This window comes from Cicer arietinum, chromosome 5 (genome assembly GCF_000331145.2).
Source record: "Cicer arietinum cultivar CDC Frontier isolate Library 1 chromosome 5, Cicar.CDCFrontier_v2.0, whole genome shotgun sequence".
NCBI classification, from domain to species: Eukaryota; Viridiplantae; Streptophyta; class Magnoliopsida; order Fabales; family Fabaceae; genus Cicer; species Cicer arietinum.
The window spans coordinates 59,213,519-59,239,570 of record NC_021164.2 but is presented as its reverse complement, the minus strand read 5'-3'; the positions used below and the strand labels follow the sequence as shown (position 1 = coordinate 59,239,570).

Genomic DNA, 26,052 nt, shown 5'->3' with positions numbered 1-26,052 from the left:
AGGGAAAGACATTGTCCTCATTCTATTTCTCGTTGTTTGTTACCCCTTCCCAAAGGGTATAAACTTCCAGTTGCTTGGCCTAAGAGCAGGGACATGGTGAGAATATTCATACTTAATTGGTAAGATAATCTTGGGTTTCTGCTTTTTCTGATTCATATATGGTTCCATTGCATTGCATCATTCACCCTAAACAACCACAATTACCTGGACGAGAACACTATATATGTTGATCACTTAATTGTATGTTATGTTATTGTTAAGGTTGTTTCAGTCTCTTGATTTATATTGGCCAAATTAAGATGGTTGCTTTTTTGTTTTAATAAGAAAATCAATTCTGATTTTGATATATATCACTTTGGTGTTTTATGAACTGGTCAATTGATCTGTTATTGAAACCTTGATTTGATTTTTATGTACTTATTGTTCTCGTTTCTAGATTTGGTATGATAATGTACCTCATTCAAAGCTTGTTGAATACAAGAAGGAGCAAAACTGGGTGGTGAAATCAGGTGAATATCTTGTATTTCCAGGAGGTGGTACTCAATTCAAAGAAGGAGTTAGCCACTATATTAACTTCATAGAGAAGGTATATTATATAAATCTTCGTGTGATAGGATTTTCATAATTTGCCTAAACAATTATATATATCTCATTAATGGTTTACTATAATTCTCTACTCTCTTGTTTTGTGCCTGCAGACATTACCAACAATCCAATGGGGAAAGAATATCAGGGTTGTGCTTGATGCTGGTTGTGGAGTTGCAAGCTTTGGCGGTTATCTTCTAGACAGGAATGTTATTACCATGTCATTTGCACCAAAGGATGAGCATGAAGCTCAGATACAATTTGCTTTGGAACGAGGAATTCCTGCAACACTTTCTGTCATTGGAACACAAAAGTTGACATTTCCTGATAATGGCTTTGATTTGATCCATTGTGCACGATGTCGGGTGCATTGGGATGCTGATGGTATTTTACTTCCTGTATCATTACTTAAGTCCACATCATGACAGCCATATATGATATATGATTAATTTTCTTACATATTCAATTTATGTGATCTTTTAAAAAAGATGTTTGTTCACAAATTTTGTTCATTACTTCAGGTGGGAAGCCATTATACGAACTCAATAGGATTCTTCGGCCCGGTGGTTTCTTTGCATGGTCAGCTACACCAGTTTATCGTGATGATGAAAGAGATCGGAAAGTATGGAATGGTTTGTCTCCTAATTCCCATCTGTTAACAATGAAAAGAGGAAGAAAGAGGAAGAAGAGAAAATAACCACTCTAGGGTTTCATATCATATAATAAACCAAAACTGAAGTTAATAGGGTTACACTGAGTATATATATAAGAAAATAGAATTGTCTAGAATTGTCTAAAATACCCTTACTACTAATATATAATAATATTATCTAACATCTCCCCTCAAACTCACGATGCATTAACATGGAGCATCGAGAGTTTGTCAACTAAAAAAAACGAAAACGTTTAATGGAATGCATCTTTGTGAACAAATCAGCAATCTGTAAAGAAGAAGAGACAAACAGTAGAATAATGATTCTATGCTGAAGATGATGACGAGAGGGGTAACGAGGAGGATCAACAATCGCAGGAGGTGGTTGGACAGCCGGGGGGACAAGAAGGATGTCACCAAAGAAGAAGCAACAATCAAAGAGAAGAACCAAGCCAACAAAAAAATCAAACCGAAAAAGAAGCGATCAAAAAAGGAGCAACAACCATATCAAAATCAACAGATAGGAACAACCAAAGAAGTAGCACCCCGAAACCAAATCCAAACAAACCAAGGAGCAACAACCATATCAAAATCAACAGATAGGAACCACCAAAGAAGTAGCACCACGAAACCAAAACCAAACAAACCAAGGAGCAAAGAACCAACACGAAACCAAAACCAAACAAACCAAACCAAATAGAACCAAACAAAACTAAATCATATCAAACCAAACTAAACAAAGAGAGAAGCAACAAAGCAAATCACTAGAGAGATTAGCAATCAAACAGAAGAAGCAACAGACAGAGCGACGACACAGAAGATCAAATTTTCAGCCTCATCCAAGTATCCAACCCTTCCTAGAAGGTCAATCATACAACCATAATGCTCAATCTTAGGCACAATTCCAAATCTCTCCATTCCTTTGAAGCATCTTCTTCCTTCCTTTACCAAACCACAATGGTTGCCAGCAGATAACACACTAGTCATTGTTATCTCATTCGGTTCAAATCCTTCCCGTAACATTGCTGCGAATACTTCTAACGCTTCCTTCGCACAACCATTGACACCATAACCATTTATCAAAGCATTCCAACTAAGCACATTCTTGACAGGCATACAATCAAATATAAACCTACCCACCACAACATCATCATCCTCACAATAACCATGAACCATACTAGTCCAAGAAATAACATTCTTATCCTTCATCTTATCAAACAAATCCCTCGCCAAATCCATACACCCCATTTTCACATACCCATCAATCATAACATTAGAAGCAACAATATCTCTATCAGGCATAACATCAAAAAGCTTCCTGGCCTCACTCATATCCCCACACCTAGCAAACCCAACAATAACAGCAGTCCAAGAAACCAAACTTCTCACAAACATTTCAACCAAAGAAGTCCCAACATACAAATTAACACAAAACCCATTTTTCAAAACAACACAATGAACCTCCAAACCTTCTCTCAAAGCCATACAAATAATAAGACAAACACAATCACTGAGACAAAATAAATTAGGGATAACCTGGTGCTGTGTGAGCATGATTTCTCCCCCTACAGACGTCGTTTTACCGATCCGACCGTTGAAGACGAAAACCTGAATGTTGTGAACCTGCTGTCCAAAAATCAGCCAAATCCAACGGTTAACGAATGCGCAATCGATGTTTTTGTGAGACTGATTTAACAAAATCGGGAACAAGGTTACTCTTCTCTTTTCTCTTTTGGTGGTTGCCTTTTCTATCAAAATAGTCTCTCTCTCTTCTCTACGGTAGATCCCAGGATGATAATTCTCAATCATCTCTTCACAACGATCAATCAAAATCCCCCAATAACCATGCAAATAATAATGATTCTCAAAGTAAACTTTACCACCCATTGTTCTTTTTAACTCGGTTGGTTAGAGTGTCAAACCCTAATGGCTTGTGGAAAGGTTTATAGAACCCTAATAAATTCTTTTTTTTTTTTTTTACTGATCTACTAAAAATAAACGAAAAGCTACAAAGAAAGGGTAAAGCAGAATTGGGACACGGAAAATCTCACTGAATATTGGAATGTTAGAAAAGATAAACTATAATTATATTCCCTAATTGTTGGGAACTCGACAGCGGAATAGAGGCGGGATCGTTCAATGAGGATCGAAATAGGCTCTGATACCATGTTAACAATGAAAAGAGGAAGAAAGAGGAAGAAGAGAAAATAACCACTCTAGGGTTTCATATCATATAATAAACCAAAACTGAAGTTAATAGGGTTACACTGAGTATATATATAAGAAAATAGAATTGTCTAGAATTGTCTAAAATACCCTTACTACTAATATATAATAATATTATCTAACACCATCCTTCATGCATATATACTGTTATTTGTTCAAATTCAAATTCCCTGCAGCTAGGGGATCTTGCATTCACGCATTCGGGACATCTATGGCAATTTGGTAGAGATTGAATGGTAATAAAATGAAAATTTATATTTTATAATTCAAAATGCTGACCATGAATCTGGATAGTTCAATTTCGATTAAAGATCACTGATGTCAGGAATGCATGAATGTGAGGAATCCAGGTCCTTATTCTCCATTTTCTCTCATACTCTCTCTAGCATGGAAAGTAATTATATGAATTATTTGAGACATTATATGACCTTGATCCATCCATGACACCTCAAATATAGACGAATTTAATTATGACTTGGGAGATCTTAATCTAAAGTCCTATTTTATAATTAGCACTTGAAATAACACACTAAGGTTTTATAATTTCTTGAAAATTTACTGTTAGAAAACATGCGCATATATCCTTCTAATAACGGATGTTGTTTGTCTTGGCCTTCTGCAGCCATGGTGACTGTAACAAAGGAAATGTGTTGGACTGTTGTGGCTAAAACTCTTGATTCATCTGGAATTGGACTTGTCATATACCAGAAGCCTACCTCATCTTCATGCTATGAGAAACGCAAAAAGAACAATCCTCCTATATGTAAAAATAATGAAAGGAAACAAAACTCATGGTATATGCCAGTATTTATGTTACTTCTGTATATATTTCCACCAAATTTTACCTTATCTGCATTATTAGTAAAAGGAAAGGAAATTGAGCAAATCTTTTGCTGCTATATATTTTTGTTGATGTTTTTGGATTTTTCATGTGCATATGATCACTATGAGATGGAAAGTACATTTTGCATCTAATTTAAGCATGTATGTATTGTTCAAAAGAGGGCCATGGAAAATGTTGCTGCTAGCAATGCTAATCAATATTGCTTATATATTGTTGTTGATTTAATATCTAGCTGTCTGTACTGAACTGAATTCTTTATTGCATAATCATGTTTATAATTAAGGTATGCCAAACTGAGTAGTTGCCTTACTCCTCTTCCGGTGGATGGCGCGGGGAGTTGGCCCATGTCTTGGCCTCATAGACTTACTAGTATGCCTCCTAGCTTATCTTCTGAATTTGGTGCCGGCGACATGTTCTACAACGATACTAAACACTGGTCTGGACTAGTTTCAGACATTTATGTGGAAGCTCTTTCTATAAATTGGTCAAGTGTTCGAAATGTAATGGACATGAATGCTGGTTTTGGAGGGTAAAAAGAAAAAATAGCTTTATTATGCCACTTTCCTATATCAACTTAAGTGCTCTTTGATTTGAACTGATACAAAGTACTTAATTTGTTTTTCAGATTTGCTGCAGCTCTTATTGATCTACCAGTTTGGGTAATGAATGTAGTACCTATTGGTATGCCAGATACTCTTACTGTCATATTTGACAGAGGATTAATTGGAACTTATCATGATTGGTGTGAATCATTGAATACCTACCCTCGCACATATGATCTTCTTCATTCAAGTTTTCTTTTCAAAAATCTTGAGCAAAGGTATATATTTATGAAATGCTTTTTTTATTTTATTTAATTCGTACTATAGTTAACTTGTGTGTTTACTTATGCCCAAATTTCTCATCTTATTGTTTTGTTAGTTTATAATTAAAGATTAGTTTTCAATACATTGTCAAAGTAAAATGTTTTACATTGTTGACAAATCACTAGCACTCATGTAGTCATACGTTTTTAGTGATCCAATTGTTATAATAGATTGACTTTATAAAAAAACTATACAGTGTGATATTGACATATTTTTTAATCCTTACAAAAAAATTTCTTCCAGCTTTCATCCTCTCCCTATATATATATATATATTGGCCATTTCTAACATATACAAATGAGATGAGGGAAGTGGATCCTCTTTATATATATATATATATATATATATATATATATATAGTGAACACTCAACGCATTATCTTTCATTCATTTTCGCTCTTATTTCTCTCCGTTAAAATTATGTATCGCGACATCGTCGGTCGTCCGAACTCCTCCACCAAAATGGATCTTTGCAAGTTTAATATTACTATTTCAAATAGCAACAAAAATTTAAATACAAAAATAAAAAAGATTCATCTTTAATTTCGTAATTAAGTATAAAGAGATGCCAAAATTTGATAACCAATTTTATTTTATTATCTCTAGGGTGGTATTTCAACTTTTTCTAATAGTGAGTAATGACGATATCACTTTTGTTTTCAAATAGGAATATAAAGTTGGTTTGGTGTATGAGGTGGAAGAGTGAAGGAGTTTAGTGATAAGGGAGGTCAAACATTCAATCATCTGCTCAACATATCAGAAACAATTTCTAAAAAAAATAAAATTGACTATTTAAAAAAAATTATTTTCAGATATGTACTCTTTCATCGTGAGAAGGGGAAGTGGAAGTCAGAAGAAAAAAAATTAATATGTTGTGTGTTCATCATATATAATTGTGCAATTAAATAAATTTAAATTTTAAAACTATTTGTGCATCATGCATCACTTACGCGACTTGTGTATTGATTGTCAATTTATGTTACCAATTTTATTTCTCACTTTTTTTAACTATAGAGACACATGTTTAACGTCCACATGGCAAGTGTCATATGATTTATTTTTATGATGTTACATTTCTAAGACTTAAAATATAATTAACTCAATAATTTAATCATTTAGCATGTAGAATTGAGTTTATGATTCTCACTGTTTGGTGGCAATAATGTTTGTACTCAGATGTGACATTGTTGATGTGGTTGTGGAGATAGATCGTATAGTGAGACCAGATGGGTATCTTGTGGTTCAAGAAACAATGGAAGTAATTAAAAAGTTGGGTTCAGTGTTGCATTCACTTCATTGGTCTGTAAAATTGTATCAAAATCAGTATCTTGTTGCTAGGAAGAGCTTCTGGCGTCCGAAGCCATAAAAATTAAATGATGAATAGGATTGCTTTGCTTGCTCATCATATTCTCTACAAAAATGTGGGGTTGCTCATTCATTATTGTTACTATTTTAAATAGTCGAAGTTTGTAATTAGTTTATATTAGTATTTTTTTCTTCTTAACTTGGATTTAGTTCAAACTAATTAATTTATTCATCATATTTATTATTATTATTATTATTATTATTATTATTATTATTATTATTATTATTATTATTCACTCTTCGCATTCTTACTTTTTAGTTGAAAAAAAGGTTGAAAGTATTTAATACCACCAATTGTTACGGAAGAAGGATCCCACACTTCTTGTTCTTAAGAGAAAGTGGATAAATCAGAGTATAAATACATATCAAGTGATCGATACATTTCAAATATAAGTAAAAGTATAATAAAAAAAATTAATATATTTGATTAAATATATAATTTTTTAATTATATCTTTACTGATTTAAAATCAAAGAAAATACTCGTTAGTAACCGTTTTAACTAACTAATTGAATTAGATCTAACTAATATATAATTGCAGTTACAACGCCCACCTTATTTTAATGTCTTTATGGATAGCATTTTCTCTCTTTCTATTCCATTTTTTTTCTTAAAACTCTTTCACTTGATGTAAGAAAATCAATTTTCACATTTTATTTTTCTTATCTTTTATCTATTACATTTTTTATTAGTTAAAATATGGATCTATCAAATTTATGTCAGACTCATATAATACAATAACATCTATTTAAATTTCAATTAATTGAATAGAGTAAATTTAAAAACGTACTATTGAATATTTTGCTATAAATTTAAAAATAAATAAATTTTATTCACACTAAAATTTAATAATTTAGATATTACTAAGAGAAATTACTGAATAGAAATTATATAAAAATACCATTTTTAGATTTTATTTAAATCTTTATTTTTTAAATTTGTAATAAATCGATCAAAATTACTAAAAACAATCATTTAAAGAAATTATTAAATATAAGCAAAAGTATGCTAAATTCCTTGCTTTGCTTCACATAGACTACATAAGTGTTGCACTTAATACAAATACTATCTCCTTTAAAAAAGAATATGTTATTGAAATTTATTTTCTTCCATTTTGTCATCCTTAAATAACTTAAGTCATTTAATTTAACCATTTCTTTTCTTTTTTAAGGACAAAATCAGATCTTATTCAAGATTCATTAAAGTAAAATATATATATTTTTAAGTAAAATATATTCATTTGATAAAAATAGATTGTTAATTAATTTGACAATCAGTCACCTAGTCATCCGATAGACTGGTTGGCCAGCACTCAGTCACCTAATCGCCAAGAGTAGCTGGCCTGAATATTCATTAGTTATAGTAATAATACTAAGATTTTTTTAACATGTGCGACCATTTAAATGGTATTGGATATTTTATATATAAAATACTTTTTTTTTTTATATAAAAACATATTATAGGAGACACACATGATGCACAAAGTGCCAAAGTCAATAAAGATAAACAAATGTAAGAGAAAAGTTCAACCATTTGTCTCAATTAACTTCTATTGGCCGTGTATGAACATCTTTTTCCACATCAATAATATATATTTAAATATATTTTCGAAAACCTCTCATCAACAAAATAAAAAAGATTAATAATAGTTTTTTTATATAGATAAAGATAGAGATACTATGCAAAAAAAACTTATTTTACAGCATTTTTTTAAGTCATTTACAACGCTTTTTAAAAAAAATAAGCGTTGTAGCATCCAGCGCTGTAAAAGATACAACAGCGCTATTTAATATAAAAAAAAACTATAAAATATGTAGATATATTGCGTGTTTGTTATACTCGTTTTACAGCGCTTTTTGAAAAAAGCGCTGTAAAATGTGCATTCATTAGATGCATTATTATGCACCTATTACAACTTTTTTTTCCAAAAAAACGTTGTAAAAGGTGCATTCAATAGATGCATTATTATGCACCTATTACAACGCTGTCTTTTAATTTTTTTTACAAAATCTTTTTCATCCAGAATCAGTTCACACAATTAGTACACAACAACAGAACTATATAACTTTATAACTTTACATATTTACACAATGAGTTCACAACATAATTCATATACATATTCACATATTGACAACAACACAGAACTATATACATATTCATATAACTACATATTCACAACTTTTCAAATGTGCCCTATTTATATACATATAACTATCAGAACTACACAGAACAGAACTACCATATATTCATATAACTATCCCTTGCAGCATGTCATTTCCCAGCAAATCAAATAATTTTCATTCAATCACATACTGAGACCAGTCTTCCTTTATTTCAATTAGATTTCTTTCAGAGTATGTTGGACTAGAATTATCAAAGTATTGTGCGATATAAAAATTGAACATAAATAAGTTAGAATCAAATATATACATAGTTTATATATGAAAATCAAATAATGAAAATACCGTACCGTTTCTAGGATTATAGTTTGATTCATATCAACAATCTCTTTCATGAATTGCAATATATAGTACCCACAGTCGATGTTGTTAGTTTGACGAGGACACTATAAAATAAAACATATAAGTCAATAAATATTTGTGCATTGATAGCAGTCTAAGTTCAACATATATTTTAGTGAAATAAAAAACTAATAAATACAATACCTGAAAAACAGAAGAACAATAGGGTTCGTAGGAGAGTAAGGTTCGCAGAAACAAAGATGGTTCGCAATAATAAGGAGAATGAAGAGGAAAAAAGCGTATGAAGTTTACGCAATGAGGGTTAGTAACAAGACAATATTGTTCGTAGCGTTCGCAATGAGAAGGAGAATGGAGACGAGGAGGAAACAAGCGTATGAAGTTTACGTAATGAAGAGGAAACTGAAGCAGTTTAGGGTTTAGGGAAAGTATTTGAATGAGAGTTGGTAGGGATAGTAACAAAGATGAAGATGGTTCGCAATGGAGATGGTTGACAATATGGTTTGTATGGACAGTAGGGTTCGCAATGAGAAGGACAATGAAGAGGAGGAGGACTTTGAAGCATAGTGAAGTTTACGAAATGAAGAGGAAACTGAAGCGGTTTACTGTTACACATAAAACCCTATTACATCGCTCATTGAAAGAATGAGCGCTGTAAAAGACCTCCTTAACTTAGTTTTTAAAAGCCTATTACAGCGCTAAAAGATCTTCTTAACTTTATTTTTAAAAGCCTATTACATCGCTCTTTGAAATAGCGTTGTAAAAAACATCCTTAACTTAATTTTTAATAGTCTATTACAGCGCTTTTTAATGTTAACTTTTTATTTGAAGTTAATTATTTAATTAATATTATTTTATTTTTATTTTGACAGTGACGTTATTGTATTGATTGAGAAGAGTTGTTATTTGTTCATAACTTTCAAGTCAAACACTACTTTATATAAAGTAATTATATAATGTCTTTTAAATATAAATTAGTATTTTATATATTAGTATTGAAAAAAGTTAAATTTAGTCCAAAAAAAGGTTAAATGGTTATAAAATATTTTCAAAAAATTAAAATTTTATTCTAAAATGTCGAATATATTATTTTTACAGTTTGTTATAATATTATTTTTAAAGTTTAATGTTAGTAAAATTTGTTAAAAAAGTGTGACTGAAATATTTGTACTAGTGTAAAATTTTTACTCAAATTAAAAAATTATCTTTTTTTATTGTAGTTATTTATTTTGTTATGGTTTATTATGTTAGTAAAATGTTATTTTCTTAAGAAATTGTAAAAAATTTCAAAAACCAAATAATACTTATTTAAAAGAAAGCAAGTTCATAATATTGATCTAATTATGAAATATGTAATATTATATATATAAAATGCGTTAGGATTATTTTCAAAGGACATAAAACATTCATATTTTAAAATGCTATAGTAGAGTTGTAAAAAAAAAATTAATAGAAATTACGTTGTTAATGTATATATGATAAATAAAATTTAAAGCATGTGAAAATGTATTCATTTTAATGTAATTATTTTTTAAAAAATATAAGTTAATTTTTAATAGCCTATTACAGTGCTCTTTGAAAAAGCGTTGTAAAAGACCTCCTTAACTTATTTTTTAAAAGCCTATTACAGCGCTCTTTGAAAGAGCGTTGTAAAAGACCTCCTTAACTTATTTTTTAAAAGCCTATTACAGCGCTCTTTCAAAGAGCGCTGTAAAAGACCTCATTACCTTATTTTTTTAAAACCATCATCAATTAAATCAATTTCATATGGTTGTAAGGCTTCGTAGGGTTAGGACAACGTATTAAATTTGTTTTAATTTTTTATTTATTTATTTAAAGTGAATAATTTTTATTTAAAGCGCAAGCCTTTTACAGCGCTTTAATAGGTTATTTAATTATATGTAAGCGCATGAATTTTACAGTGCTTTCACAAAAAGCGCTTTAAAAGCCATGTAACATAAGGTGGGAGTGCTACATTTTACAGCGCTTGTGTTTAAAGCGCTCAAAAAACGATGTAAAAGTTATGGAAGAGCGCTTCAATTTACAGCGTTTTTACAAAAAGCGTTGTAAGCATTATGTACAAGCGCTATGTGACCCTACAACAGAGCTTTTTCTACAGCGCTTGTCAAAAAATCGTTGTTGTATCCTCCGTTATTTTTAAAAAATTCTACAACAGCGCTTGTATTTAATAAGCGCTTTAAAAGACGCGCTATAAAATGTCATTTTTGGCGTAGTGAGATTTTGGATATAGTTTCAAAACTAGTAAAAAATAGTGTAATTAAAGAGTGATAAATAAAAATTTGTTTATAATAAACATTTTAAATAATTTAAGATATTCTAATATCATTTTCTCACTCTAAGTTTTTATTATAAATAAACATTTTAAACTTTATTTCATTTTCTAAACTATACTTTTTTGTTGCACAAAAGGGCGGAACAACCACCACTACAGCATGTTGTGGTTTTTCATTCTCCAAAACTATTAAGATCATATCAAAATAAAAAAGTTTTTTTTTTCCGTTTCATCAAAACAGATCATATTGAAAGTTGTTGTATGTCAAAAAAATGACTAAGGATAATATATGAATAAATATGAGTGCAGTTCACTCTTGTAAGATCAGCTCTAGTTTTATTTCCTTGGTCCCGTATCAAATATAAGTATTGTGTCTAATTTAAGACGAGTCACTTATGTTTTAACAACACATTCAACATACTCATATGAATTCTAATTTTATCTTCTTTTTTTTTTTTTTATTTCATCCTTTATTTTAATTTTAAGTGACATTTTGATATTTTATATTTTAAAATATCAACAATATTATCCTTAATTTTTGCAAATATTCATAAAAAATTTCAAACAAAACTCATAAAACTAATTATCATCCTCAATATAATGTAATTTCATCAAATTCATAACTTAAATCTTTAAATAGACTCATATTTTCTTCTCCAACAACATCAAATAAAGAATGACAAATATGAGTTTATTTGAAGATTTGAGTTACGAATTTGATTAAACTTGTTTTATATTACAAAATATAATTAATTTTATGGATTTTGTTTGAAAATTTTGATGAATTTTTGAATTTTTGTAAAAAAAATGATAACATTGTTGACGTTTTAAAACATAAAAGATCAAATTGTCACTTAAAATTAAAATAAATGACCAAATCGGGGAAAAAAAAGATAAATGACTAAAACGTTAACTGAAATTAAGTTAAGGGATCACAAGTAGTATTTAGCCTATATTTTATTATTTATTAATGTTATTTTTTATTATGATATATTAATAATATTATTTCCTATTTTAAAGTCTATCAATTAGACAATCACTCAGTAGTCGTTTTATATTTGGTAATCGTTCCATAATTAGTAGCCGTTCAATTAGGTAATCACTCAGTAGTTTTTCCATATTTGTTTGTGACGTAATAATGGGTGCATTTGTTTCAAGAAAAAAATCTATTATTTAAAACCAAAAATCATTTTTTATGGTTCAAATGATGTTTGTTTCAGATTTTTTAAAAATCGTTATGTTAGAATTTTTTGTTTGTTTAATATATATAGATATATAAAATATAATATTTAAATGTTTTAATGTTAATCAGGCTTTTAAATAGGCTTTCAGGTCAGACCAGACTTTTAAAAAGGTCAGACCAGACTGAAAAAAAAGTCTATGATAGGTCGTATGTCAGATTTAGGTCTAAAAAATTAGTCGTAGGTCAGACTCAAACATTTCAATGTTTGGTCTGGCCTGACCTATTCTCACCCCTATTTCTCGATCCCCACAATGAGATATTCTTCTGCTTCTCTAAGTCTTTTTTTTTTTCTTCTTCTTTTGAACTCCTATCTTTATCTTCTCAAGAGCACTTGGGTTTGTTTACCTTCCTTCACACCCTTAACAAAATTAATTGGGTTACAATGATTTGTGAATGTTATACATTATTATTATTATTATTATTATTATTATTATTATTATTATTATTATTATTATTATTTTTTCCCCTATTTTTTTTGTTTTATTTTTTTTATTATATATTAAAAAAAATTGTCTTTTTTTTATTTTAAGTTTTTTACCGTAGCTTTATTGCATTTAACATTCATTTTTTTTTTGTAAAAAAAACAAGTCATTTTTTTTTATATATATTAAATTTAATTATTTTCTAACAAATAATAAATCTTAAAAAAAATATTTTATTAAATATTAACTAAATGTGCTATTTCTTTTATTTATGAGTTGTCATGACATAAGTTGTACAACTTGACGGTTTTAAAACTCATTTTAAAAATAAATTAATCTCAAATCAACTTTCAAATTTGATTAATTAGATGTGATATCTTTTTAATATTTGAGTTGTTAAGACACAAGTTATCCCACATGTTGGTTTTAAAACTCAATTTTAAAAATCGAAAGTAAATTAAAATATTCTTAAAATGATTAACTTAGATGTGATGTGACATCTTTTTAATCATTGAATTTTTGAGACATGAGTTGTACAACTTGATAGTTATAAAACTTACATTTCAAAACAGTTATTCAAATCAAATAAAATTTTCTCATCAAAAATATTTTTTTTTTATCAACAACAATACACCTTTTCTTTAAGCAATTAACACATCCATATTTTATACCTAAGAACTACATAATAATGATTTCTCCATTGCACCGGGTGATACGTAGGAGCAAGATCACACTATTGTCAAACACATTAATAAAAAACCTTTTTTCTCTCTCTCTTTTTTAAGCACATATTCAAAAAAAGACAATTGATATTCCTATTTAATAATTATGAGAAATGAATATATTTAAGTTTATATTAATTTTGCACAATTAATTATTGATAACCGTATTTTAATGGATGTCGTAGACTGCTAATACCTTTCCTACGCATAATCGACTTTCGAACTCAAAATTTGGTTTCAAAGATCATTTTTTTAAGGGTTACCCAATATTTTCTCTATTTTAAAATAAATTTTGGTGACAACTCCATTGAATTCAAGAAACACTTGAAATTTTTGGTCGCGACATTACAAATAGAGAGAAGTGGATAGCTATTGGCTTGTTTATTCGAAAGAATTTGATAGAGTATTTTGTTTTTGTTGTAAAGTTTTTTAAAAAGGTATCGATAAAGGTCAATTAACAAATGAGGATTTTGGTGATTGGTCACGTATTGGTGAAAGACTTAGAGAGCATGAGATAAGCATGATTCATGTTAAAAATATGACCACTTAGTATGAATTGTGCAAAAAGTCAACCTATTGAAAAAATGACTCAAAAACTAATTGTGACAGAAAAGGAACATTGGAACAACGCCTCTAGTAAAATATCAACATTGGAAAAGTCAATGTCCAGAAAAAGACAAAACCTCTGGTAAAAGTCAACACTCTGACATAATCAGTGTCTCTGATATTTTGCCTTTGGTCATTTATTTTTGCTTCTGGTTACTGCCTCTGGTCCAATAAATTTGAATTTGGTTATTACTTATGGTTCAATAATTTTATCTCTAGTCAATTAATATTGCTTCTGGTCAAGAAATCATGTCTCTGGTGTTCCTGCCTCTAGTCAAGAAATCATGCCTCTAAATATAGTGGATTAAATCCTTCAAAGGAATGAACGAAACATAACAACTAAGTTAGTAGTGAACAATGATAAAATTCTCGAGTAATTTATTTTATCATTTCAGTTTTTTTAACCCATTCGAAATATTTTCAAAAACTCTAAACACAATTCAAATCCTCATATTTTCTTGTGTTTCTTGACCAACAATTGCCTTCCATTTGAGTCTTCCTCTGGCCATGTTGTCTCTTATCCAAGTTCCTCTAACTCTGCATATGATCATGCTTCCTCTAACTCTTCCTCTGATCATGTTTCCACTGGTTGCCTCTGATTTTGTTTCCTCTGGCTGCCTCAGATTCTATTTTCCTCTAATCATGTTGCCTATGCTCAGAATCTACCTCTGGTTATGTTGCCTTTGATCTGAATATCCTCTTGTCACGTTGCCTCTGATCCAAGCATTATTTGATCATGATGCCTCTGATCAAAGTTTCCATGTTGCCTCTAGTCAGAGTATGCCTTTGGTCCATGCTTCTTGATTAGAATGCGAAATTTAAAAGACAGAACCCCATATAAACGAACAACCAACTAGGATTTTCTTGTAGGATGATTGAATTTATGTTACCTTTTAATTCTATTATCTTGTCGAGTTGATTAAATGGTTGCATTAATCGTATTGATGAAATGCGCATTGCATACATACCAATACATATGCATTGCATTTATCAAGTCATGACATTCATGGTCCAAGTAGACGGTGGGACATTTGGGGATTATTTCAGACATGAAATAATGGGTATAAGAAGAAGGAATCGGGATGTCCGTTTAGGGTCATGGTTAAATCAACTTTACCAAGAGGTCTCAATTATCTTGGTGATCCACGTTAAGATAATTGAAAAACTTTTCCGTACTTTAAGAAAAAGAAAAAGGACATGCATATTTTTCATACTTTAAAGAAAAAGAAGAATATGTTATTTTTCATACTTTAAGAAAAAAGAGGAATATGTTATTTTTCGTACTTTAAAGAAAAACTTAAAGATTTGTTTTAAAAACAAATACATTTGCAAGTCCATATCATGTTTTCATTAAATTTTAGGAAAATTATTTCTAATTGTCCTTCCTCTTTCATATAATTCATTGAGATTATCATCTCATCCCCCTATTTTTATGTATTATAGCATATAAGAGGGATTGAGGCGGGGAATTCAAGTAACAATGGATAGAGCACTACAATGATGTTGTTTAAGTTTGTAATATGATTTTACTATGCACATCAGAAGATACTTGTATACTATGTATTACATATATAGTTACAATGACATTTAAGTTGTATTCATGATATTTTATATGATTGCTTCTAAATATTAAAATGTATGAATTTATTACCATATTCTAGACAACTGGTAATGGATTTTACATAAATGATGAATTCAGGACAAAAGTAAAGGAATGAACTGTTATCTGAAATAAAATTAAGGGATCATATGAGGTATCATCATCATCATTATGTAAAAAAACATTTGACAAATATTTATCGATGAAAAATATAAAAAATCACGAGATAAATATTTATCTCCGATACATAAAAATATAAGAGATAAATTTCTATCATTGATAAATATTAAAAAAATATAGATAAATATTTATACCTAATGCATATAAAAACACGCAATAAATATAACAATTACGACATAAGTATTTGTCAATGATACATAAAACAATACATAACAAATTTTTTTATCACTGATAAATATTAAAAAACACGAGATAAATATAAAAAATTACTAAACAAATATTTGCTACTTATAAATAAATAAAATACACGGGACAAATATTTAAAAAAAATATTAGACAAATATGTGTCGTTGACAAACATTAAAAAACGCAAAACAAATATTTTCTACGAATACATAAAAAATACGAGACACATATTTCTAATTGATACATAAAAACATGAGACAAATATTTACCATTGATAATATACGAGATATATATACAAATTATTAATTGCAATATTTATTGTACTTTTGATTAAATATATTTTACTTAAAAATGGAAAAAAAAATAAAGTACTTCAGTTCATTATAAATTTCAACTTTATTTTGTTATTATTAATTAAAGTAAATTAAATTCTTTATTTATAACATAAATAAGATAGTTTTTTTTTTATTGATTTTCTTTCATTATTATTTGAGAGAAAGGTATAATAACAACTTGACGGGTATTTTACCGGTAAATTAAAAAAAAATACAACAATGCATTTAACCTTTTAGAACTTTTGCGTAAAAAAGTTAATGATTTAAGTATTTCGATATTTTATTCAAAAGCATTATTGTTTAGGCGATGGCTAGCATGCACAAGTGAAACATATAGTTCATGGTGCACCACATGTTTTAACCGTTGGATTAGTTAGTACCTCACAAATAGACGGTACACACCAAATTATTTTTCTTTATCTCTCTTGCACCATTGCACCATCTCTTCCTGCATCAAGTCATCTCTATCTTCGCACTATCTTCCTTTCAACTCTCTTCTTACTTTCTCCACTTCTAACTTTTTATGTGTGATAGATTAATCTTAACTACAAAACAAATTTCTTATTATGGTGTTTGATTTTGTTTTGTTTATTCATTGTTAACAATTACTATGATTTATGGGAAAACATTACCAATAAAGCTATATGAATACATTTTGCTAATTACCAAAACTGTTATAAAAAAAATATCTATATTTATGCAGTTTTTTATTAAATATTGAAGTACTGGTCAATAATTTATCTTATCTAAATAATTTTGATGGTACAGTAATAAAATATCGTCCAAGAATTAATAATAGATATTAATTATTATCTACAAAAGTTGGTATAGATGGTTGATCATTTCGTTAGTACGAGACTTGATTCAATTTAAAATTATTCACTTGATATATTAGATTCACCCCATTCTTACATTAATAAAAAAAATTATTCAAAAAATATTAATAATCTTAATTTTGACGACTAAATATGAGACTTCATTATAATAATCTTATTTTTAATTAATAACTATATAATGATGTTAGGTTCTTTTTAATGATTTGAATATATATATTCAATTTACATACATTCACCTTAAAATGATTGAATTTATTTGTACAAATAACAAAGAATGATTGAATTTATTCACTTTTTACACATGTTTTAGACAAATTTGAATTTAAAATTTTTAGACTTAATTATTCTCAATTAATTTCACTTTTTACTATTTAAAATTCATTTTTTTATTAGAATTAATTATATATATTTCATAATTTTATTAATTTTAATTTGTACATCATTTTCAAATTATGCATATATACACCATTTAAGACTCACTAGTTAGTAATTAAAAAAAATTTTTTGACAGAAAAATAAACAATCATAAGTGAAAAAAATAAATTTGAAATTCAAGATTCTTTCACTTTATTTTCACTTTAACTAACAATCATAAGTGAATATGAATCTAATATATTCTTCACTATTTTTTTTTTTACAATTTTTTGAAAATAGAGTTTTAAAATATGAAAATGGAAAATATTTTCTATCAAATACAAATTTTAGAGTTTCTAAAAATGCATTCATCTTAGATTGTCTTCTATTTTCTATCAAATACAAAATTTAAAATATGAAAATGGAAAATATTTTTAAAAACAAATTTAATTTTTATACAATGACAATGTAAATATTTTTATACTGTTAATTAATTTATATTATCAAATCGTTAAAAATATTTGATTTTGATTGTAATTACATAAAAAATCACAACTATAAATAACTGTGAAATACTAACAATAGATTAATCGCCACATATTATTTAAGAAAAATAATCAGATTCATTCATTCGATTAAAAAAAAAAAAGTAAGTGGAATTATGTATGGAAAGTGTAGAAATATTGTAAAGGGTAAAACACATTTCCTTCCTTAGCACCAAAAACTATGGTAAAATATTTAACTGAAAATTAGAAAAAGGATATTCGAGAAAACCAGACCCCACAAAAAAGCACATGGTTAACAAAAGTGGTTTTTTTCTCGTAAAAAAACAAAACAAATGAATTAAATTTTTAAACTTTTAAAATTCTATTTTTGTTCCATTTGAATTTTTATAAAATAAAGATTTAATTAATAATTTTATTTATCTTTAATATTTTAAAGTATATATTAAATGGATTCTATTTTTATAAAAAAATAGTTAAATTAATTTAATATTATTATTTCTTAATAAATGTGAAAGACTAAAAAAAGATTGGAGATGGTAATTATTAAGATGACTATTACCGTGATTAGTTACTGGTACTACAATTTACGAAATGAGAAATACTTCTTTTTAATCTCTTGTAGTGACATTACAATACAATAGTAAAGTAAGAGAGGAACCTCTCCGCAACCAACTATTTTTCTTATACATCTTCACTAATGTGGCGATCATGGTTAGGTTTACCACAGCATGATCGAACCAGAACGCTACAGATACCTTCCCGAACCCGTTCCTACGGTTCTTCCAGTTCCCTCAAAGATATCCGAACCATCCTCCAAACCGAACCCGATCCTCAATCTCCAAAATCTCCATCTCTTTTCCGCCGCCTCAGCGTATCTCCCTCCATCATCCGATCCGTTAGCTGCCGAACCGTAAACTCCTCCATAACCGTACCGTCGAACTTCGAGCATGGTTCCGTCGTCGTTTACTACACCAGCCTACGCGTCATTCGCCGTACCTTCAACGACTGCAGAACCGTTCGATCTATTCTCAAACGGTTCGCCGTCGGAGTCGATGAGCGCGATGTGTGCGTCGACGAACGGTTTCTCGAGGAGTTGCAGGAGATTTTAGGTCGCCGGAATGTTCCGCTACCGTGTGTGTTCGTCGGCGGTCAATACATCGGCAGCGTAGACGATGTTAGGAGGCTGTATGATAGCGGTGAATTGCAGGATATGATCGAACAGTTACCGAAGTCGTTGCCGAATGCGTGTGATTTTTGTGGAGGAATGAGATTTGTGGTGTGTGATCGTTGTGATGGAAGTCACAGGGTTTTTGCGGAGAAAAGTGGGTTTAGAACTTGTTTATCTTGCAATTCTAACGGTTTGATTAGGTGCCCAGCATGTTTCTTCGAGCTCCCGCGTCACACCAAATAATTTCCGTACTGTATTCCTTCTCTTCTCGTGTGTTAATTAAATTTAAATTCAATTAAATAATTGATATATTGTGTATTTTTTTTTTTTTGACAAATATCATCAATTAGTTTACAGTGGATTTCATTATTAAAAAAATTAGAGTTCTACTTGTTTGGGAAATTTTAGGGGGTTTGACTGTCAAAATTTTAGTGTAGTTAATTAAAAAATTGTGTTGTGCGGTAATGATTTTGACTCTATTTCACAAAGTCTTTACTTTATAGTAGATTATTTTCTCTCTTACTTCAATTTTAGAGATAACAAAGAATAGGTTTTAGATAGGATATTATATTATTTAGTTTTTTGCGGTTTAAAAAAATATTGATACTCGTGTCGTATCTTTTTGAATATCATCTTTAATATTTATACTCTTACCTTTTAGGTATTTAAGTGTCCGTATTCATACTAGATACTTACGCTTAACTAAAATAGATCGATAAATAAATGATATTGTTATGATTAAATTTAAAATTATTCAAATATCTTAAATCTAATCATAAAGTATTATAAATAAAAATATTTTCTAACTCAAAATATTTCAAATAAACACTGTTACAATATACATTCAAATATTCATAATAATACTTTATGAAGTTGCAAGTCATACGATAATATTATTTGAGATTTGTAAAAACAAATAATAGGAAGTTGCAAATATAATTATAAAGTCACTATTAATAAGACATAATTCTTAGTTATAAAGTCACAAGTATTTACCTATTTATTATTAGGAATCTAATGATATTAATAGATGTTAAAACATAAAAGAAAATAATTAATTAAACTAAGCAATAATAAATAAATAATATATTTATATAAGTGCGGGTGTCAGGCGGAGTGAGTATTATATAGTACACGTACCCGCACTTATACCCACTTAATTTTGTGGGTAATTATTCGTCTTCGTGGGTAATTATTCGTCTTCGTATCTACGTATTATGCAGATTTTTACCTACTCATTATAGATTTATTTTTTTCTGAATACCCACTTATTCTAATTGTTATCCATACTTCTATCCTTATCCTTATCCTTATTATATTAAATAGCATAAATATGAACACTTAACTCTCTTTGAAAATTTAGAGGAAAGAGGAGAAAATGACTTTGGGGGAGATAAAGAGCAAAAATACATAAATTTTTACTTTTTTTAAAAGAATAATTTTATAAAAAAATAATAAATAAATACCTATAATTAATATATTTTTTATATTGAGAATTCTATAACAAGATAAATTAGATTTGAAGAATTTATCAAATCTCTTGAAAATATTTTTCCAATACAATTTTTGAATTTTTATAAATTTGGAAATTTTGTATTACAAAAAATAACAAATCCCCAAAGTCCTTGTTCAAAGTCTTCCATTTTTTTTTTCACGCCCTTCTTCGTATTTGAAACATATACTATATGCCTAGTCTATCTACTTTTATTTTATTTTATTATACTTAATACATTTCATATATATATGTTATTATATTTTTTAGGCATGTATGTTATTATTATATAATGTTTGATTTAATTTTATTAGCTTGTTTCACTTTCATAGTAATATAAAGTTTCAGTATTCATATGATATTTTAAAATTTTAAAGTTAAAAAATATATATTGTTGAAGAAAAATTTGTATAAAATGTTCGTATAGAGTCTCCTTTAAATATGGTATAGATTTTAAAATATTTGCGTTGTTAAGCGAAAATATATTTACAAAAAATGATTGACCAAAATTTGTAGTTAATGGAAGTTATGTTCATGTTCCCTTTATATAATGTTATATATGAATATAAAATATTTGTGTTGTTAAGAGAAAATATATTTCAAAAAATGGTTGACCAAAATTTGTAGTTAATGGTAGTTATATTCCCTTTATAATTATGTTATATATGAATATAAAATATTTGTGTTGTTAAGAGAAAATATATTTTAAAAAATGATTGACCAAAATTTTTAGTCAGTGGTAGTTATATTTCAAGTCCCTTTATATTATGGTATATATGAATATATGGTATAGATTTAACTAATTGACTGGTTTATCTCCATTAAATGAAATGAAATAAATTTATTTATGATAATACATATATTCCTACAAAGTTTGAAAATTAAATTTAAAATAATATTGATAACTGATAAATAAAATTTTAATGAATAAATAAAATAGATTAAAAACTATAATTAATTTTTTTCATAATAAATTAGAATTATTTTTTCATATTTAATATTGATAGAAAAAATTTAAGCATTAACTATTTTATATGATTTTACATTATGAATATTGAATCAGTTCAGCTATGAAATCTATCCAACATTTCAAATGTTATCAGCTAATTTTTATATTGATATGGGTATGAATATTATATATATTGAATAAAGATTTCTATCATATAAATTACATATGTTTCTTTAATAAGCAAACATATACGGAATACCCGCCTAGAGTATCATGCTTCCAAATCCACTTACCATATTTTCCATGTCTAGGAGATATACCAGCCAACAAGACCTTTAACTCTTCAAATGATGATTCTTGCCAAGCGAAAAGTGCACCACACCACTCCCACTTCCAATGCCAAACTTCATTGACCCAACAACCTGCCTCTCCGACTGTTACTGTCTTATATTCATCAACCCAAAACAGTCTAGGAATTTTTATTGCTAAAAGTTAGTAAAAGTTCATAGAGTATTAAACTTTAAATATCCTAATGATATATTAAATAGTTTTAAATTTACATAAAACTTTAGTGAGATCGTTTATACAATATAAACTTTTAAATAAATTATTAATTGTTAGTTTGATATTATCATAGTCGTCTATCAGCATGTGCAATCAGAATATTAATATATTATAATCTTTGAAAAATTATATTAATATGTTAATTTTGTATGTTAAATAATCTAAAATTTATATTTATACCTTATACTTAAAATAAATACTTTGAACAAGGCTAAAAAAACATTGAGACAGCCATGAATATTATATATAATAAGTATTGAATACAAAATAATAAGTTGTATGGCAGTAGACAAATATAATATCAATGTGATTTGATCCTCTTAGTAACCTGATTTATGCATATTTTTTAAAAAAATTGTTTTTCTTTTTGTTTCACAGTAGATCCCTCGATTATATGGGTGCTTGATGATAATTTTATAATTTTTAAGGGAAACACTATGCAAAACTGTTGCATAAAACACGTCATTTGCATATAGCCAATTAGGCACCTCGGGTCGGTCGATTTTAGGCCCAAAATAATGAACCTAGCCCAAATTGGGAGGTTATATAGTGAGCCAAATCTAAATTTGTGTCTGTGTTTCTTTTTTCTTTTTTTATTTTTACTAATTTTTTTTTTCTTTTCAATAAAAATATGGCTCGTTGGATTTGAACGATTTATTTATTAATCAACACTTGGTTTCCCATCATTTTATATTAAAACTTGATTCTTTATTTTTTTTTTTTACTAAAACTAAAACTGGAACAATGAATAAGCTGAAATAATTTTTTATTTTGTGTACAAGCTGAAATAATTTTTTTAGTAGAAGTCAGGTCAATTAACAAACATTGGTTGTATGAACTATCATATTCACTTTTCAAATTAAAACGATTAATATTATTCTTAGTGCATCTCAAGTGCTTGTTCAAATTGCTACTATAATTTGTATACCACTCCCTCACATATGATTTGATGCCCTTCAATTTTTCCTTTAAAATAAAATCTCTCCGACAAACGACAAATTCCTCAAGTGGTTTTAAACAAATTCATGATAACTTATAAATTATGCTCAATATTTCAACATTTTAAACAGTCTAGATCTCCAATCTTCCATCATATAAGACAACAAGATATGACTATTGTTGAAAACCAAGAACGTTTTTGGTTTTGAGTGTCAGAAAACAGAGAACGTTAAACGTTCTTCGTAGTTTTGTAATTCAAGTTAAGTTTTGATTGTATGTGATCAACTAACTAACTAACCACTTGTTTAGTTAGTTAGTTAGTTAGTTAGGTAGAAGGTAGTTAGAAACAATGTAATAGAAGCTATGTATAAATAACATATTCATTTTCAATAAAATACAACACATTCATTTCATTCCATTCCTTTTTTTTCTCTAGTTTACTTCCATTGCAAACAGCTTCAAACGCTAACAAGTGGTATCAGAGCAAGGTTTCGATTCCAAAGAGTGACAAACATGAGTGAAATGTGAGGATCAAACACGAGTGTAGGGAGAATGAGTTCAAGTGCAAACAATGGAAATTTTCTAGCCCACATGCCATATTTTGATGGAAAAGATTGGGATAGATGTAGAGTGCAGATTCGAGCATTGTTTAGATTTCAAGAAGTGTTGGAAATCATAGAGAAAATTTTTGAAGATCTGGGAGCCAATCCAACAGAAAAGCAGATGTTGAATTTTAAAGAAAACAAGAAGAAAGATTTCAAGGCCACCTTCATTATTCATCAATACCTTGACACGACAAACTTTGACAAAATTTATGATGCAAGAAGTGCAAAAGAAGCATGAGACATTTTGGAGAAGTGTTATTCTGGAGGAACCAAGGTCAAGAAAGTGAAATTGCATACCTTACAAAAACAGTTCGAATTGTTGCAGATGGAGGAATAAGAGAAGGTTTCATATCTGATTTCAAGACTGAGGAGTATCACAAATCAGATGGCTAGTTGTGGTGATAAGTCTACTAAACAGAAACTATGTGAAAAGATATTGAGATCGTTGCATCTCAGGTTCGATTATGGTGTGTGTGCGATTGAAGAATCTAAAGATATTTTCGTATTAAGTCTTGAAGAGTTGCAGGGAACTCTAGAAGCAAGAGAGTTGAGAATGGATGAAACGAGTGGGGGTAATTCTGGGAATCAGGCATTAGTAGCATATGCCAACAAGAAAGGAGACAAGAAAAAGAAATGGAGGAAGAATAAATTCAAGAAACCTGAAGATAAGTCTGAATCTTCATCAAAAGGAGGAAATTCGAGTGGTAAATCAAAAGGAAAATCAAGAAACTTTGACAAGAAGAAGGTGCAATGTTACAACTGTGAGAAGTTTAAACATGTTGCATATGAATGTTGGGCTGACAAAGGAGGGAAACATAAGAAGAAAAAAGAAGATGAAGCATGTGCTGCTCAAGAATATTCTTCGTCCGACTTAGATACAATCTTGCTATTGGCAACCACAAACGGAGAACGCTCTCCGTTTTCAGACACAGTTTTGTTAATTACTACCACAAACAAAGAACATTCTTCATCTCAGGTATGGTTCCTCGATATTGGTTGTTCCAATCACATGACAAGGCATAAAGAATGACTGGTAGATATTGATACATCAAGAAGGAGCAAGATTAGGTTTGTTGAGGATAGAACCTTGGAAGCTGAGGGAGCTGGCAACATGGTGATTAAGAGAAGAAATGGGAGTACAATAGTGATTGAAAATGTATTGTATGTGCCAGAAATGAAGAGCAATTTATTGAGCATTGGGCAACTAATTCAAAAAGGGTTTCAGGTGATCATGAAGAACGACGTCTTAGAAATGTATGATGGGCAGAAGAATATAATACTCATGGTTCCTCTTTCAAAGAACAAAACCTTTCTCATCAACATACAAGTTGCTGATATTCAATGCTTGAAGGCATCAAGCTCAATTGATGAAAACTGGCTGTGGAATTCCTATGATTGATGTCCCTGAGAAGGTGTGTGAAGTATGTACGACAGGTAAACAATCAAGAAATTCCTTTCAATCACAAGTGCAAGCAAGAACGGAGAATGTTCTTAGGGTGATTCATAGTAACATATGTGAACAGTTTGAAGTGCCATCATTAGGAGGTAATAAGTATTTCATAACTTTTGCTGATGAATTTAATAGAATGATGTGGATTTATTTAATTAAAACCAAAGATGAAGCATTAGAGACATTCACAAACTTCAAGGGTAAAATGAAGACACAAAGTGGAGAATCTATCAAAGTGTTAAGGACAGATGGAGGAGGAGAATATATTTCACATGAATTCAAGGATTTTTGTGTCAAGAATGAAATTTAACATGAGGTAACAACTCCCTACACACCTCAACACAATGACCTAGCTGAAAGAAGAAATAGAACCATTCTAGACATGACTAGAAGCATGATAAAAGAGAAGGGACTGCTACATAAGATATGGGGAGAAGTTGCATCAATTGTTGTCTATATTCTAAATAAATGTCCAATAAAGAAAAAGGAGAATGTACCAGAAGAGATCTGGAGTGGGAAAAAACCAGCAGTGGGGCATTTAAGAACATTTGGTGCTTTATGTTTTAAACATGTATCAGGCCAAAA

At 28.9% G+C, this 26,052-nt stretch overlaps 3 protein-coding genes across 3 annotated transcripts in view; all 3 read left to right on the top strand.

Moving 5' to 3' along the window:
* The window catches only part of LOC101498620 (probable methyltransferase PMT23), a 7,301-nt gene extending 613 nt beyond the window's left edge, over positions 1 to 6,688 (top strand). Inside the window, exons 1-8 of the mRNA XM_027334757.2 lie at positions 1 to 96; positions 437 to 586; positions 699 to 969; positions 1,107 to 1,217; positions 4,086 to 4,257; positions 4,591 to 4,836; positions 4,933 to 5,127; positions 6,349 to 6,688. The exon at positions 1 to 96 is cut by the window's left edge and continues 613 nt beyond it. Of these exons, the coding sequence (XP_027190558.1) occupies positions 1 to 96; positions 437 to 586; positions 699 to 969; positions 1,107 to 1,217; positions 4,086 to 4,257; positions 4,591 to 4,836; positions 4,933 to 5,127; positions 6,349 to 6,538 (1,431 nt within the window). The 3' untranslated portion in view covers positions 6,539 to 6,688. The remainder of the gene's footprint in view (positions 97 to 436; positions 587 to 698; positions 970 to 1,106; positions 1,218 to 4,085; positions 4,258 to 4,590; positions 4,837 to 4,932; positions 5,128 to 6,348) is intronic.
* Positions 6,689 to 18,997: 12,309 nt separating this feature from the next.
* LOC101506972 (uncharacterized protein At5g39865-like) lies at positions 18,998 to 19,711 on the top strand. Its single transcript, XM_004500455.4, has one exon. The coding sequence runs from the start codon at positions 18,998 to 19,000 to the stop codon at positions 19,709 to 19,711; it is 714 nt and encodes a 237-aa protein (XP_004500512.1).
* A 4,691-nt stretch (positions 19,712 to 24,402) lies between these two features.
* Positions 24,403 to 25,416, top strand: LOC101498282 (uncharacterized). Its single transcript, XM_004500514.1, has 2 exons — positions 24,403 to 25,012; positions 25,055 to 25,416. The coding sequence occupies exons 1-2, from the start codon at positions 24,403 to 24,405 to the stop codon at positions 25,414 to 25,416; spliced, it is 972 nt and encodes a 323-aa protein (XP_004500571.1).
* Positions 25,417 to 26,052: the final 636 nt, after the last annotated feature.